General features: G+C 36.1%; 1 protein-coding gene across 2 annotated transcripts in view; it reads left to right on the top strand.

The window, feature by feature from the left end:
* AKT3 (AKT serine/threonine kinase 3) overlaps positions 1–17,053 on the top strand; it is a 151,210-nt gene that overhangs the window by 107,454 nt on the left and 26,703 nt on the right. For both annotated transcript variants that reach the window (XM_054280516.1, XM_054280515.1), the window contains exons 9-10: positions 4,282–4,404; positions 6,230–6,358. In XM_054280516.1, coding sequence (XP_054136491.1) covers positions 4,282–4,404; positions 6,230–6,358 — 252 coding nt within the window. The remainder of the gene's footprint in view (positions 1–4,281; positions 4,405–6,229; positions 6,359–17,053) is intronic.

Here is a 17,053-nt window from a genome sequence, read left to right as displayed (position 1 = left end):
CATTAGAGGAATTTTTTTTTTCCCAAACAGATTATTCAGATGGAGATATTGAATATGTTTTCCTTATACTGAGAATGTTTTTCCTGCTGCTGAATGCACAATCTTGAAATAATTGCCAAACAAAATCTTGTGGACCAAAAGCTTCATTTTGTCTTCATTTGGTTTTGCTTTTAGACTCCAAGGGTGAAATGTTTACCAATGTCTATTGATCACAGCCTAAGTTGCAGTGTATAGCTAGAGGGATGCATCTGCCACTGTAATTACTTTTCAATACCTTTGTTGTACTGAAGAAATTATGTTAAAGTAGCATTAAGAAATTGAAATTAGATTTCAAGAAAACAAATATTCATCTGACTTAGCTGAGTTGACCAAATGGCTCTTTATTTTTGGGGAATGCTTTTGGAGTGTATGTTTCCCAGTTTTTATTTCCAGTATTTTGCTTTAAAGGTTGAAAATGTTTTAGAAATTAAATCTATTACATACATTACTCTGCAGAGTACCCTGATTCAGCTGTCTAATAAGTTGATTAACTTCCTCACTCTGCATTTAAGGATAATTCCAGACTTCGTACTTTGTAACAAATTTAATTGGTAATTATGCGTATAATAAAATTAGACCCTAAAATTTGTTCAGATGCTTCTCTACATAAGAATTCTGAATCTGTGTTCCTCTTGGCATTTTTGTTGCACAGCTCTTACTTCAATTCATTAGGCAGGAGAGAACTAAATAGCTTGTTGTAATTGAACAAGTGCTATTACTGTCGGGAAAAAAAAAAGGAAAAAGACAGAGGATTTACAACCTACTTAACAAAAAATAAGTAAACAAGAGAATGTTTCTTAGCTCTAAATTATGATAGTCCATGGTAAGGGTGCTACATTTCTTTGGGTATAGAATGTGCCAAGAAGCAGTACAAAGTCTGGAACAATAAATAAATAATTTGAAATTTCAAGGTTGCTACTGCAAGTGCATTGCAAAATCAACACTCAAATATAAAATGCAGCTCTGAACAAACCCAGTACACAACAGCAAGAGCCAGACATTCAACTTACAACATACTAAATAGGTCACTAGTGTGTGTACAACTTTAACATATCAATTGATACAAGGTTGTGTCTTTTATATATTTGGCATGCTTGGATTTGCAGCTGGATACACTTCTATGTTTGATATTTGTTTAAATTTTTCCATTAAGTTTTTTATTAGGAAAAACCCCATGACAGCATTGTTGTTCAGTTTTTAAAGGCATAGCAAGAAATTTGGAGCTCCAATCCTCACTGTAACAATAGCACCCTCGTGTATGCCATCAAAAATGTTATGTGCAAAATGGCTTTCTTTGTGCCAAAGCTATTTCTATTGCAATTCCAGTGATTTTACAGCACATATTTAATAACTGTAAGTCAATAAATAGTGAAAATGTTGGAAACCTTTTTTTAACTTTCCATCACATTTCTTCTTTTTCTTCTTTGACTTAATACATATAATCTTCCTGTTCTGACAATTGTAAATAGAATACAGTGGCAGAATTATTCCGAAATAGTGAACCAGCTAATTAATTAGCTGAAAATTATGCTGTAATCTCCCTGTAATCTCTCTGCTTTTTCTATTATAATTTTAGAATCTGCTTAATATCTTCAGCATATGAGTGTATGAATGTGCTTTTAATGTGCATTTTTATATCTAAATGTACATTCTTCATTCAAAACTAGCAAGTATGGTTTGGTGACAGCTCTGTTAGGTGCTATAATAATGTGAGGAACAGTGACTGTGGTGTCACATATACATTAAAATAAGCTGACTCAGAAGCTCACAGTTTCTTTGACAAACACAACTGCTGTTAGTTGTTTCTAGCTGGTCATTTTACTTTGAAGTTGGTGTTTTTAATGAATATCAATGCTCTTGTTGGAAATAAACACCGAAGAAAGTAATTTTTTTTGTATGTTAATTGTCAGGCTGGCAACTTTTAGATTCAGATTTGGGACACTTTAAATGGAAACAAAAACAAAAATGTTGGTGACAAGTATCCTGAAGTTTTAGAATTTTCTAAGGCTGCTGTTCAGTTACTGGATTAGTCTCGTTCAAACAGAAAATTCCAAGAGTTGTTTGGAATAGATATGAAATGTAGGACTAACTGGGAGTTACAAATTTTCAGAGTGTGTTGATATGTATTTTTAGTTTCTTTTAATCCAGCAAAACAAAAAACACTCTTAAAAAATATTAGCACTAGCTTATTATTTATGAGAGACCACAAAACAGACATAAAGGCATAAATTGCGTAAATTTTGTATTTTGCTTTATGTGAATGAAATTCACCTTAGCAGTATTTGTTTTCTGTTTAAATACTAAGTAATAGTGTGAAAAGGACCACACAAATTGGGAAATGTACTTGTTATTTTCCCAGTTTGGTGATGCATGAGGCCTTTCATGAAGTCAGACTTGGTTGCTTGGTGTGGGTGGGTCTTGTGGTTGCCCTGACCACTGGGGAGCCGTGGGTACAGAGAGCAAATCCCTGCAGAGAGGCTCCTGTCCCACCGGGGACTGCTGCCTAAACAGGTGAGCAACAGGAGCAAAATAAAGATCCTCCTTGTCATGCAGGTTTGCCTTTTTTGTACAGGGTGTCTTGAGCACTGGAAAAATGAAGTTGAATGGGGAATCCAGATACAACAAACAAAATTTTAAATATTTTCTTTAAATCATAGTGCAGTTTCTGTATCCTGTGAAGTATCTGCTTATGCATATATATGCTGCCAAAAGGTTCAGTTTACCGGGAGTGTTGTTTAGGCTAAGACAAAAGTGATACACTTGTTATGAATTACAGTTATTAGGAAAGAAGTTGGCTTCTAGTTCATAGCAGTGACTTTTAAATTATGTTTTGAAAAGTCACAGAATTACCAAGGTTTGAAGAAACCTGGAAGATTATTTAGTCCAACCATCAATGAAGCACCACCATAATCACCCCTAAACCCTGTCCCCAAGTGCCACATCCAGAAGCCCACCCACTGAAAATAGCTTCAGTAATTCCTACACTGTTCTGTGCCATGTGGATAGTGTAGATTTTCTAAAGGCATAAAGTAGGATGTGATAAAGACAGATTAAGCACATCATTGGCTTTTTTTTTTACTGGTTTGCTTTTGTGTAATTTTTAACCTACCTTGTCATTTCACAGTTCTCATCTACTTGATACTTCCAACAGTGAAAAAAACCCACCCAAGCCTGCATGCATAGCTGTTGTGGATTTCACTGTCTAAGTTTAATTTATAAATGATAACATTTTTTATTTCTGTTTTGTTGATTGTTAGCTCCTGTGGTGAAGCCAAAAACATTGTAACATGGCCAGTCTGGTCTTAAGGAGAATACAGAAATATGCTCACTAGTTTAATTTTCCTTTTCTTGAGGAATTACCCAAACTTGCTTTCAACAGTAATTAAAACTCACCACTTCAGAAAACATTTGAATTGAACAGCTAAAATGTGCTTTTTTAGATGTTGTTCCAGGTTCTGAGGGTGATGTTTTATCCATTAAGATACTCACAACCTTACAGAGATTTATCTTACACTTTTTCATTGCAGCTGAAATTACTGGCAATACATAATGACTATTATATTTTGCTGAAAGACTTTAAAGTGCCTGCAAAGTGCTGTGACTTCAAAAGTGTTAAAGAGGAGACAAAACACCCGAACCAATGTTTACATTGTAGCCAAGAAATACACTAAATACATGGATTTGTTTTTATAAGCCCTCAGCATTGTTGATTTGCTTTTTCCAGTGACTACTACTTCTAGCATGTGAATATATGGTTTGTGAAATGCCAGTTCCCTGCTCAGTCCAAGTCTATTGAAGAACTAGACCTTTTTCAGTTCAAAGAAAAGTTACTAAAGCACTGAAAAACATGAGGCAGAACCAAAATCTGTACATTTTAGTGATATTTCTCAGTGGCTTAAAGCAAAGATCTGAGGAAGTAGCAGAGGGAGAAGTACAGAATGATGCTGTTGCATACTTTTTCTTTTTTTTTTTTTCCTCTGGTAACTGAAGGTTAAATGAGTAGCAAGCAGAATGCCTTAAACAAGATTGGTATATTGATTAAAACGCTGATTTAACAGCTCGCTTTCTCCCTTTGGAAACCTGGAAAAGATAAGCCAGCTGCTGTCTAAGAGTGCTGAGTGTCCACTGAGAGTACACTATCTATCATCACAATATGGTGATGAGAGGTGTTTTATGTTTGTGTTAATTTCCCCCACTAAATCAGTAATTATTACAATCCTGTCCCTGCTGTTTACCCTGCAGCTGTTTTTCCATTTGTCGAGAGAGCGGGTGTTCTCAGAGGACCGCACACGCTTCTATGGCGCAGAAATTGTCTCTGCCCTGGACTATCTGCATTCCGGGAAGATTGTGTACCGTGATCTCAAGGTAAAAAAAGGAAGGAAAAAAAGTAATCAAATTTTTGTTTTTGCAGAGGCTATGGGGACAAACACAAAGTAATTATAAAGTTGCACTATTCAGAGTTAATGGGGAAAAAAAATATCTGTGTTCAGATTTAGGTTCTGTGTGTGCTGGAGGAAGTTGTTTGATAGTAATCTCTAGATGGGTACATTCCCTCACTTTATTTTGATTGCAAAATGAAACAGAGTACTGTAGTAGCAATACTTGAAGGAGATTTAAACTTCTGATCCTCATCCTCCCTACCCCCTGCCCTGTTACTCATAACTTGACTTAGATTTCAGCACAAATCTCAAATACAATTCTCAATGTCCCGAAACAAGGGAAGTGGTCAATTGGGACAATGTGGCTGCATTCTTTTTATCTCAGCAACCAGGTGTTTCTGTATGCATTGGAAACATTTAAGAGGATTCAGAATACTTCCATAGAAAAAGAATTTATTTCAGCATTGATTTTAAAATTATTTTGTCTTTTGTATCTCAGTCTTTTGTATTCCTGTTATTGGAATGTAATTTGTTTTAGATTTGTCGGCATATACAGTTGCTCCAGGTACTCTGTTACACACTATGACCATGCTATATGGAAAAATAACCTCTGTTTTCAGCAGGAACATTTTCTAACTTGTCTAAGAGGAACCTCTAAATTCCATGATGAGACAGTTTTATTTCTGTGTCAAGCCTTTAATTTCATATACAGGAAATTGTGCTTTCCTGTTGTTCATGCACAGTAGTGGAATTCATTCATGCAATCCTTTGTACAGAAACCTGGGAGAAGGAGGCAATGGTAGGCAAGTTCTGCTCAGGGAGGCAAACAGAAAAAAAAATTACTGGGCTACCTGTTTGTAGCAGAATCTGTTGTAATAATGTGAAATGCTGTGAAATCCTGAGAAAATACAGAATTGTCTGGTCAAGGAATGATAGGTGAAAGGTTTTAATTTAATTTCTAATAAAGAAAGAGGAGTTTGACATCATTGTTCTTCTATTTTTCTTGTTGTCTACTTTGCATTTTCTTTGTAGCACAGTTAGACACAACAGGAAATCTATAATTTTTATAATATTTCAGGCTTTATACAGACTTAGAATGACAGGGCTATGATTGTTCTATGTTAGCATTTTCACTACATGCCTTATAATTAGTAAAAAAACAAACCATTTTCTGTTGAGAAAAGTTGTTCAGAATGTTTTCTTTGGTTTCAGTTCTATCTGTATTTTAAGTACAGATAATTGAAGCCTTTTTGGAAAGTGATAGTAGCCATTATTCTGATGCTTCCACATTTCAAAGCAAGGATCATATACTTAAAAAGCAATGCAAAGCTTAGGGAGGTGTAAATTCACAATATAAGAAGTGTCCTTTGCAAGTAGACAAGGAGGAATTTACCTCAGGAGTGTTTTTATCAGTAGCTGCCCTATCCCAAATTCTGTCTATTTTTGAAAAGGTTCTGGAAGTTGGAGGTATTTTAAGGATTTATGGATACAGGCTGTTTCATAACAGTATAGAAAGTAAAAGGTGTCTTGATCAGTGGCTGTCATGTTAGACCAAAGGAAACCTCTGAAGTCATTGACCTGGGATTTACTATTGTAAACTGTATTTAAGTATTAAATAATTGTCTAACTCCTGTGGCAGTAAACACTGTTACATGCTGTAATATGGTAGATGCTGTATTTTTTTTAAATTACAAAATAATTACATTCTTTTGCAAGGAATAACTCTTTTTTTTTTTTTACAAAATTGATGTAATGCATCGATCTGTTTTGTTAAGAAATACTAAGGGAATATTTTTCTCCCCAACACACAGTTAGAAAACCTAATGTTGGATAAAGATGGACACATAAAAATTACAGATTTTGGACTTTGCAAAGAAGGAATCACAGATGCAGCAACTATGAAAACATTCTGTGGTACTCCAGAATACCTGGCACCTGAGGTATGATTTGGAATATTTTCTTATAATACTGTATAAAATGTTTATTTTCCATTTAATTTTAGACTGACAGTCTGCCTGATTAATACTCTGTAGCTTTTATTCAGAATGGAATGTGCTGCTATTCTTTGTGGTGGTTGTATATATATTGGTGCTCTGCTTCTTAGTGTTTAAAAAGGCCTCTAACGTGCATTTTCCTTCTTATGTTTCCTTTTCTCTGTTAAAGTTTTTATCTTCCAATGATTTCTTCAAAAATAATCTTCCATCTGTCTGTCACTTGGAACATATGATCCTGCTTAACTGAGCTGTGTAACTAGCATTTATATAGCCTCAGTGGAGGCGAGGGGGAATAGGAAGGTACTGAGTTGAGTTTGATGGGTTTTATCTGAATTCCCCGGTTGCAGGGAGAGTGAGTTGAAATTTTAGATATTTATGCTAAAAGCAGTTGAGTGTGTCAACCCCAGAATTGGTGAGGTGGTCACCAGAACTGTCTCCTAGGATGTGAGCAGAGTGGCATCCCAGAGTATGCCTCCCCATCTTTCCCATTAGCTGTCACTCAGAGTGCCAAGCATCACACTCCTTAGGAATTGATAAAAAGATGGACATGATGAAGACATTGCTTTGGTTCCCCTTGCAGGAACTTTGATTGGAGCTTTGGTTTGGCCACTTGAGAGTCTGTTGTGGAAGCTCAAGTCATCCAAATGATCTGCTCCAGTATTATTAGTGCTGCCAGCTCTGCCACTGGTGCCTGCTGAAAGAAGGCAAGGGGAGCACGACCAAGATTGTGTTTTGGCCCTGCCTGGCTTCAGTCAACACTTCTGATTGTGCTGCTCAGAAATGTCACTCTGCCTCTCCTCAGGGGCTGCCAAATACAGCTCCAGTACCGATATGAAAGACAGCCTAATTTTTACTTAATGCTAAGGATTCTGTGGATGCTGAATTAGCCCTTATTTCCACTCTTGTCAGCATTCAAGATTTCTAATTGACATAGTGCACACTTCATACTGAGATAACTTTCTAGTCAAGGGAAAAGATTTTAAAAGGTCCTTCAGTTCTACCATTTTGTTGAAGAAAGTTTTAAAGAGTTTTCAGGGACATTTCCCACCTCTGCACTACAATAAAAGTCTTGTTACTACATATTGCCTTTGAAGAACAACCTACCGTAGTTTGAAGGGAGGAGGCTCTGATTAGACATAGGTCTTTATTCTCTTACTTTATTCTCTTACTTTCAGCAGCACTGAATCCTGAGTAGCAGCCACAAGTCCTGGAGCCTGTTTCAACAAGCGATTTTGATTGCAATTAGTTTTTTATTCTAAACCCTGAAATTCAGGAATGTCAAACAAACAGGTACACATCACCTTCTGGATAGCGCTGGTTGGAAATTAAGATTTTAGGATGTCTAGGTACATGGGTTTGAGTCTTTCTAAATCTCTTAAAGTCCCTTTCAGTTTGCAGTCACAGAGGAAATTGAAACTGCTAATACTTGGCTGTAAGTCAATGTGGTAGGTAGAGTTACTGAATCCATTTAGGATGATAGCAAGATATTTTGGTACGTTCTTTCTCCAACAGTAAAGGAAACATCAGTATTTTTAGGAGCCACTAACTTTCTCTTCATACATCTGGTACTATCATCCTTGACTCATTTGAAAATGTGTTAGCTCTCTTTCATCAATCTTGGTTTTAGACACTCAGCACAAGTTATTTGGTCCAGTTTGCTTTTCTGTCCTCTAGAAGCCCCACTTCTCTGCTCTGCCTCCCATTATGAGTGTTTTTGGAGACCTTCCCTGTAAAAATCTGTCTTGAAGGAAATTGATTCTTCATTAACCTTGGGAACAAGGGAGTTCATTCCCTTTTCCCTGAGAGATACAGGGTTTTGAGCAAGCAGCTTAGACAGGTTACTGATAAGGCATGAGAAGACTCAACACCTTTAGGAAAATAGCTGCTCCCCTGAGACATTTGTATCTATTTTTGCCAGGGCAGCTGACTGATAAAGGGACCCTCAGGAGCCTGGGCCCTCCAGTCTGTTTGTGAGCTTGCTTCAGAGAACCAATGCTCAAAAATCACTTCTCTTTGCAGTTCAGGCCACAGAAATAATTTTCAGGTGCCAAAGATTTACTACCTTGTGGCAAACTTCAGAGCATGAGAGCCTCATGTTACAACTGGACTTTAGTCTTGTTACCACGCTGAATTCCTGCCTGTCTATCCCAACACCAATTTTCTATGGTCTAAAGAAAATTAAAATAGCATTGACTGTGTTCATCTTGCATCACTTTGTGCTGAGTATAAAATACAGTAGGGATATGAACACATCCTTTAGGAAGAAAATACTTGCCACTGCCAAATAGCAGGGCTTATATTTGTTAACAGTACAGATGTACATTTGTCACACTTATTGAAGAATGAGCAAGTAACTTTTTGTTTGTGAAATTTAATAGTTTTTTGAGAATAATTTGGTTTTATAAGAGTGAAATTACCCTTATCATCTGCTGTAGAACTAACACAAGCCTAATTTTTTTTTGTGTGTACTTAAGTGTGGTAGTAATAATTAATAATTTCCTCAGCTGTAAGAATCTATGGCATTCCCTATTTGAAAGGTATAAAATATGTTACAATTTCTCAGTTAGCAGTTTTTCAGGACAAAGAGACTATTTCTTAAAAGTCTGTTTACATTGTTATTCTTCAAAGTAAGCTGTCACATTAGGGATCATTGTGATGTCAGGAAATATTCGTAGATCCAATGAGAAAAAGATTAATTGTGATCCCATTTAGGTAATGCAGATGTATGCTTGATTTTTTTTCCAAAAAATGCTTCTTTTGCAGTTTTGGAGTGGCAAAGGCAGGACAGGACCACATAAATTTAACAGGCAGTATAACTTGATTAAAAAAGAAAGAATAAAACTGAGGAAAGTACTTGTAAATATACCTCTGAGTCTTTTAAAAGCAGTTTGGATTTTGGTAGTTTTCAGTTGACTGTCAAGGATGAGACCTGCTGATAAAGATACAAACTGGTACAGACTCCTTTTAATAGAACATTCAGGAAATGAAGCTGCTTGGGCAGAGAAGTAAAATTTCTTTGGGGTCTGATCAGTTATAAGGATGTTTCCTTGGATGAGGTAACAATTTCTGCATCTCTGTACTTCAGTTCAAGCTCCTAGGACTAAGTGCACAGTCTTTGTTATAGGAGAGCAGTCAAACGTGGTACTAAGTTTTGGCGTCATGGGAGAGACAAGCTTTAAATACCAGAAATTACTTTTTAAGTTGTAAGTCTTTCTAATAGCAGAAGAGAAGTTGGTTTGACTCAGTAAGGGTCAAACCATGTTTGACCCTTACAGAGATAAGAAACTTCATGGATGTCATTCAAATGACTCTTAAAAGGTGTAGATGACCAATGATGTGTAAGTTTATTCTAATAACAGGGAAAATTATGTATTATTGGCATAAAAATACAGATTAGGTGGATGAATATGTATAAAAATGGTTCATACATACTGGTTAGATGGATGCATTCCTATAAGAACAGTTACATTTTATTTAAAAAAGCAAACTATTTCTATATAGTTTGTGCAGTTATAGTCACTCAAGGGTATGTGACACAGAGCAAGAAAGGAGCAGATTCATTGCCTTTACCCCTAGACAGAAGATGTGCATGTCCTGTAACTAAAATAAGACCAGTGACGATCACGGAAATACTACGATCAATTATACAATGCTTATTTGGCCAGTGTTTTTTAGTGATTGTTCTTCTAAAAATGGGAGTGAGAGAGAGATCATGTGTAATCAGTTATTGCCCTGAGTTTTATCTCAGAGGAGTGAAGGATAGAACTCTTATCAAGAGGCAACTGCTGTCTCTCCACACACTGCACCCAATTTCTTACTTACTTACTTACATCCTCTTAGGAAGGGTATGGCTTTGATGTAATCTAGAACCTGGCCATCAAAGTTCAGTGACTGAATTTCAGCAAGGGAAAGCAGGCATGCTTGTAACAAGAAAACCTGAACTTTTTCCATGTTTTCAGGAATTGAAGTGAATTTTCTAAGACTGTTGTGGTATATACAGATTACAAGAAGCTGACAATAGAGTCAGAAAAAGCATTTTGTCAGTTGTACAGCTAAACATTTATTTTTGTTCTTTTAACACTTGCTTGGATTGGATCAGGATATTTGCCAAAGGCAGTCTGATAATATTTTGGAGTGAGACTATGATGATCTACCACATAACTTGTCTGATATGAGATGAAACTAAGTGCTGTGTGTGGGCAGAGAGGGAACTACTGAAATGTGCTGAGACAGGCTGACAACAGCGATGGATGTGTTGGGCTTTGCAGGCATCATGACAAAGCATTGTTCTTAACAGGGATTTTAATGCAGATAGAAGTTGCAATGCCAGTGTTAAAGAAGAGCTCCTTAAAGTGCTGGGAGAAGCAGGAAGGCCCTTGTTTGCAAACAGCTTGATAAAAGCAGTCAACACTGTGGGTAAACTGAGGCAGGCCAGTTGAGAGAGATCAGCTAAGGTGAGGATGTTAAAACTTCAGCTCACTCTACTGCAGAGAAAATTAATTTGCATGGGTAGTACAGCTGAAGCCTCTTTCCCCTCTTTCCCCTCTTTCCCTTCTTTCCCTTTTTTCCCTTTTTCTTCCTCTTCCCCCTTTTTCCCTTTTCTCATACAGTAGAGAAAAAAATTTGAGTATACTGAAGGAGGATAGTAAGAGAAGCTAATAGGAGGGAAAGAAAATGAATGAAATTATTGTAACAATGTCAGAGGTAGATTGATAGATCAGAAAACACAGATTAGAGGTTAGAATATTTTTCTTATGGGGAAAAATGTGATTTTGGGCAGGAAAGAGTTTGGACTAAAGATGATTATGTTACTTTGTTTATCTTTTCTAAGTAGGAACTGATAAGGTGTGTTGCAGGGAGACATAAATGGCAGGAGAAATTAATGGGCAACTTGAAACTGAAGAGAAGCTTACTGAGGAGTTGTTTGGTTAGGAATATAGAGGAACTGAAGGACAGAATAATTTTTTGTGACTTATGCAATTTCCTTTTAATCTCCTTGTCTGTCCAATTTCATTTGAATTTGAAGATAATTGAGGCATCAAAGTTATGTGCCTTTTGAAGTTCTATGCAACTTTTTATAAATAGTAGGTATGTGCCATTATTTTCCAACTCTAGAACTAGTGGATGGAAAAGGGAATTTGTGAAGATGGCATAAATTAAGGGAAGGCTGCTGTTAAGGTGTTGCAACAAGGTTTTAAGACAGGTGTGAACTTCCAAGACTTTGGAGAAAAAGAGCTGATGGAAAGGAAGCTTTATGTTGAGCTCAGTTTTCCATTGTGCTCTAGAGGGCAAGTTCTCACTTATATTTTATTACTTCTGGTAAGCACTAATGGAAGATTAATTGTTAAGGAAAGGGGCAGTTCTTGTTTTTATTGTGCTTCTTTTTATTTTGTTCACTTTCTTTAATGTTAACTCTTTCTTTAGAGGAAGGATAATGAGACACTCTACCAAATTGTCTGCATTGATAAAAACATACTGATGTTCTGGTTCATATGGTTTTCCTGAAGACCTGATAGGCCTGTAGTGGTGCTACTCTAAAAAGATGGAAAAAATTTCTGTATTAAATTCTCCTAAAGTGAGCTTAATGCATTTTTAGAGGACTGGAGGTAAGTTTCTCCAGCTTTAGTCTTGTTTTGTTCTTTTCCTGTGAAAACTGTACTGGGAAGTGCATTTACAAGTAGAAATGCTGTGCTATGGCACGATAGAGTCCTGGAAAGAGACACCTCCATCATTCAGCTTTTGTGCCATGATGGCATTTTCCAATTACTCTTTACCTAAAGCTAGAAGCAGTATCTGCTGCACAGTTAAGGAATTGCATTGTATTTCTATGCATTTCTACCCTCGGCTTAGTCTTTGCTTCTCCAGGCATTTTCTGTGAGATGTCTTACATCCTTGTAAATCTGAGTGTCCTTTATCCTTGTCCTGTGGTAGCTTGGAGAGAAGACTCAGGCTGTGCCTGTCCAGAAGTAGACTGCTTGCAGCATCTTATCCTGTGCCTCAGGCAACATTGAGCAGACAGACTCAGTCAAGAGGGATGTGTGAACTCGTGTGGATATATTTCTGGGTTTTGTTCCTCCCTTTCAATACAATCTTTTTAGTGCTGAGCTAATTATGTAGTCTCAGTTTTACTGTTGAGTTAGAGTACCTGATCAACTTTCCAACTGTAAAACAGTTTGAAAATCAAATGTAGCTTACATGCAAGACCCAACAAAATTAGAAGTGTTAAGTACGTTTTGGCAGTTCACTTTTATTATGCCCAGTCCTCAAATGTACCAGCAGACAATCATCTGAATGTTAGTTATTTTTCACATGCTTATGTGATCACACAAAAAGTACATGCTAAAAAGAAGCAGATGGTGACAGATGGGGAAGGTTGAATAAGGTGGTTTTGGAAACCTAGAAAAATGCACTTCTGTAATAGTGTAAAAATAAAAATTCTTTGATCGCCAAGTTAGAATGAACAAAATAGAGTGCCCTCCCCACCACCCCCCCAAGAAAAAAACTCAATCCAAAACTTTACTGATAAAAAGAAATGGAACCTGTGAGTGTTCAATATATATTTAGCAAAGTATGTTGCATAGTGTTGTTTTGTTCAAGGATAGAACATTAATTTTTATCAGCCAGAGACTTAGAAAGGTGGTAGTTTTATTCTTTCTTTCTTTTAAAATGATGAATTCAAATCAATTTTGTTCCATGCTCAAAGAATGGTGTCAAAAAGGTCATTCTTTATAATAATACATAGGCAGCGTTGCAGGTTATGATAATATTTTTCTTCTGATGTCACAAAAAGCTTTTAACCCTCTTATTGTAATCATAAATAAATTGCATGTGTAATGAGAATATCTGTAGGACCAGAGCTGATTTGTAACAGGCAGCATTACCTCTTTCTCATACAAGCAAATGTAAAGCTAAGTAAATAGAGAAGGTCTAATCAACAACAAAAGAATCATCTTTTGTGTGGACCCCATCTAAGGATGTGCCTTACTATGAGGGTTCAAGGTTTGCTTATTCATTTGCATTAATTTAATGAAATCTTAACATTTGTATCTATTGAATTATATAAAAAAAATTAAAGTTTCTTTTAAAAAAATTCAGTGATGAGATTTATTTTATTCAATAAAATAATAAAGTCTCTAAGCTGATGAATATTAATTGCCAAGTCGTCTACCAACACTGATGAAATAATTTCTTTTGTTTCAGTAGGTGCTTGTCTTAACTTGCAGTATGAGGTGTTACTGTCTCCTGGTGAGGCAGAATGCTCTGCTTAAAAACCAAAAAGCCTCAACTTCTAATGACCTGTTCTGATATTCTTTAAGTACAGTTAGTTTGCTCAGTACCTGAACAGTGTAGTTATGCTGTTGTGTTTTGCTTAACTGATTTTTCTTTTGGCTTCAGAAGGATAGTTGAAATTTATTTTCTCTTTGTTTACCTAGATGCTTCATGCATAATCTGATTCTTAGCAGAGGCACAATAGAATTTATTTTACCTGTGGAAGAGTGGTTTAGTGTTGGCTTGTGCTCTTGAACAGCTGTCTGTTGTATATTTGGCAACATTTAGTTTCTGGGTGAGGACCAGTGAAGGGGGGTGAGGAGAAATAGCATCTATGCTTGAAAATATTTTCCCTTCTGATTTATGGGAGGTTCACAATATGGAATTTTCTCTTTACACTAGAGTTCCAAGCCCCAGATTATTTTTTTACATTGTGAGGAAATGAAAATACGAGAAGTTGTTTTACCTTGAAGTGCTCGAATCTCATGAAAATTCAAAGTTGGTCTTTTTTTCGGTTTGGTTATCAGTCATCATGTTTTAGTGCCCCACATTCTGTCATCTTACGATCCTAAGTCATCAGAAATGCTGGTGACTTGAATTTCAGCACTTTTGTCAGCTTGGTATTGCCAGTGGGCCCTTGAGATGGAAATGATGAAAGGTAGACAAGGCAGGGCATCCAGAGCAGAACATCATTTATTGGCAGTAATTATTACCAGGATCGAAACCTGGGGAGCATTTAGATGAGGGTAGGAAAGCATTGCTTTGTTACACAGACAGAAGAATTGCTGCAACATCAGATAAATTAGCACAAAAATTAGACTTTCTCCTGGAAGCAGATAACCAATAATGTAATGAGGATTTGCATTTTCATGCTACCTGGGTAATCTCACCAGTCACAGAAATCAGTTGTCCACATGCAGTATCAGACTTCTCAAGGGAAAAGATGTAAAAATATGCAAAAATAACGAAACAAACAGAATACTAGGAAAGAAGTTAGCTCAACATTGCCCGTAAACAAACTTTTGTATTCAAACCAGAACTTTAAGCAGAGAGCAATTTTCTAATAAAATACATTTTTTTTTGGTAAAAATAGTAAAGACTATCTCAATAACATTGCTTAAAAATTTTTCATTAATTTTCATTTAATCAATAGAAAGCTTATTTCCATCTCAGCAAAAGCCTTTAGTTTTTCTGAGAGTAATGAAGCATAAACAAAAGCTGAACACTTGTGCCTCTAAACATCAGTAAATATTCAAAGTAATTTCAGCAAGAAAGAGCAACTGGAAAGACATATCACAGTATTGTCATTATTTATTACTTCTTACATGTCTTGCATCTTATGGCAGTGTATGTTTTAGAGACTATTGCTAGTGCAGTGATAATTAATACAGATATGAGCAGGTCTGCAGATTTTCTTCTAATGGTGGAGTGGGTAGAGTTGTGAGAGATGAGTGCCATCTTTTTGTAGACTGAAATAATATTTTCCTTTTATTTCCTGTCCTCCTATGAAAGGTTTGTTTTGAGGGGTCTTTTTAATGTGATGTGGTTGTTTTCTTGGCTTTTTTTTCCCCCAATGTTACCATTAGTTTCTTACAGCCCTTGTTAGAATACTCCTTTTCATGTGCAGTAACTTAACTACTTTTTTCTTTTATTTTCTTATTTTCTAATTTTGAATTCTACTGAAATCTGTCTCTTCTAGGAGGTTAAGTGCATTAGTTAGTATTGCATGCTCTTTACCCTAGGAAGCTTTGCTTAATTCACATTTATACCAGAATATACTATTTCTGATACAGCATGTGTGCCAGCAAACAAAATTTGGTTTGTTGTGTCTTTTTTAGGGGTTCATAACAAAAAGCGAGGTGAGATGGGCAAAATCTCAAATATAAAAGTGGAAGAGGAAGATAGTTTACATTTGGGCCAGAAGTAAAAAAAAAGTGCAAACTAGATACAAAATGGAGAAAAACTACCTGCAAAAATTAGAGCAGTGAAAAATCTCAGCTGTTTGTTTCCTAGGGTATCTATAACCTTGGCCTTTTGTCTTTTCAGCTGCGTATAACAAAATCAGTAAACATTCATTTAAGTGTTTTTTTCACTATTGATGCAGCAACACTTCACTTTTCATACTAAGATACAGCGATAGTAACTGAATTGTATAATTTTTGGTGAACAAACTCTTCTGCAGGATGTATTTTCATATATCTGGGTAAAAGTCTGTGTCTGTAAAGACATGTACATAACCTTTGTTTGTTAGTGTTAGATTGTAAACTTTCTCCTTGTTGTAGTTGTTACCACAATTGATAGAAAGTTCTAGCAAATGGACTTTGTAACTTCTGTTGAAGAATACATGGGTGAGTATTTGTTAACAGACCAACAACTACAGCAATAAAAATGTGTGAAGGGTTACCAGGAATGCTTAAGGAGCATACACTCCACCTGAACTGTAAGGTTAATTGAAAACAGTTTCCCCCCCTTAAATTAACAGTACATTGGTGTATCAAAGTTCTCAGTTTTCTTTCACAACATAGGTGTGCAGACAGTTTGTTTAGATGTTTAAATATTTTCCCATCTGTTCTGTCAAAATTATTGATTGAGCAACAAGTTATTTCTAATGTCTATCTAAAGGTCTATATCTAATAGATTAGGAGAAACATTAATAGGTCAAAAATGTAATGGCTTTTCCAGTAGGTTGCCTTGATTACCTAGCACAAAGTATGAGTCCAATATTTTGATATTGTTATTCTAGAGATAAAACCCAATGAAGACAACCCTTTGTATAGGATTGACAATGACTTTTACAAAGGCTTTCATGCTCAAGGTGACAGCTAAACTTGTCTGTGTTTGCAGAGTCCAGGAGTTACAGCAACTAATTACCATTTAGAGGTGTGTGGGAAATGCAGCTCTGGATGGTGTGAATTTCTTCTGTACAGCCAAAAATCTTCCAGACGCTGCTCATCAGGGATGCTGTATTCCAAGGAAATGCAATAAAGACAGGATTAAGGGATTTTCTGCATTGAGCTCAGTTTGTCTGAAGTGGTCACACCTCACTCAGTGTTCTGTGATTAGTAAAGTATAGGAGAATTCTAGTTTCCACCTAGGTCAAGTGGAAGTACATGATTGGTCACAGACTTCACCTGTTATTCTGCTGGCTCACCTTCCAAAAAATTTATTTTCACGGAAACTTGTAAAAGCATCGTATGCATCAACTTCTCTTTGACATTCAGTTGTCTGCTTCCTATATCTCTGCCCCAAGCCCTTGTAAATAGGAGTTTGCAGATGTGTCTCAAGCTGTTGCTTCAAAAAAACCTTTCACCTCTTAGCTACTGAAGGAATAAAGATAATAAAAGATATATTTTCACTGGTTTTCACCATAAA

The sequence above is a fragment of the Melozone crissalis genome, unplaced genomic scaffold, assembly GCF_028551555.1.
Source record: "Melozone crissalis strain CALT ecotype California unplaced genomic scaffold, PUWL_Pcris_2 ptg000027l_1, whole genome shotgun sequence".
Taxonomy (NCBI): Eukaryota; Metazoa; Chordata; class Aves; order Passeriformes; family Passerellidae; genus Melozone; species Melozone crissalis.
This window is presented reverse-complemented; position numbering and strand designations above follow the sequence as displayed.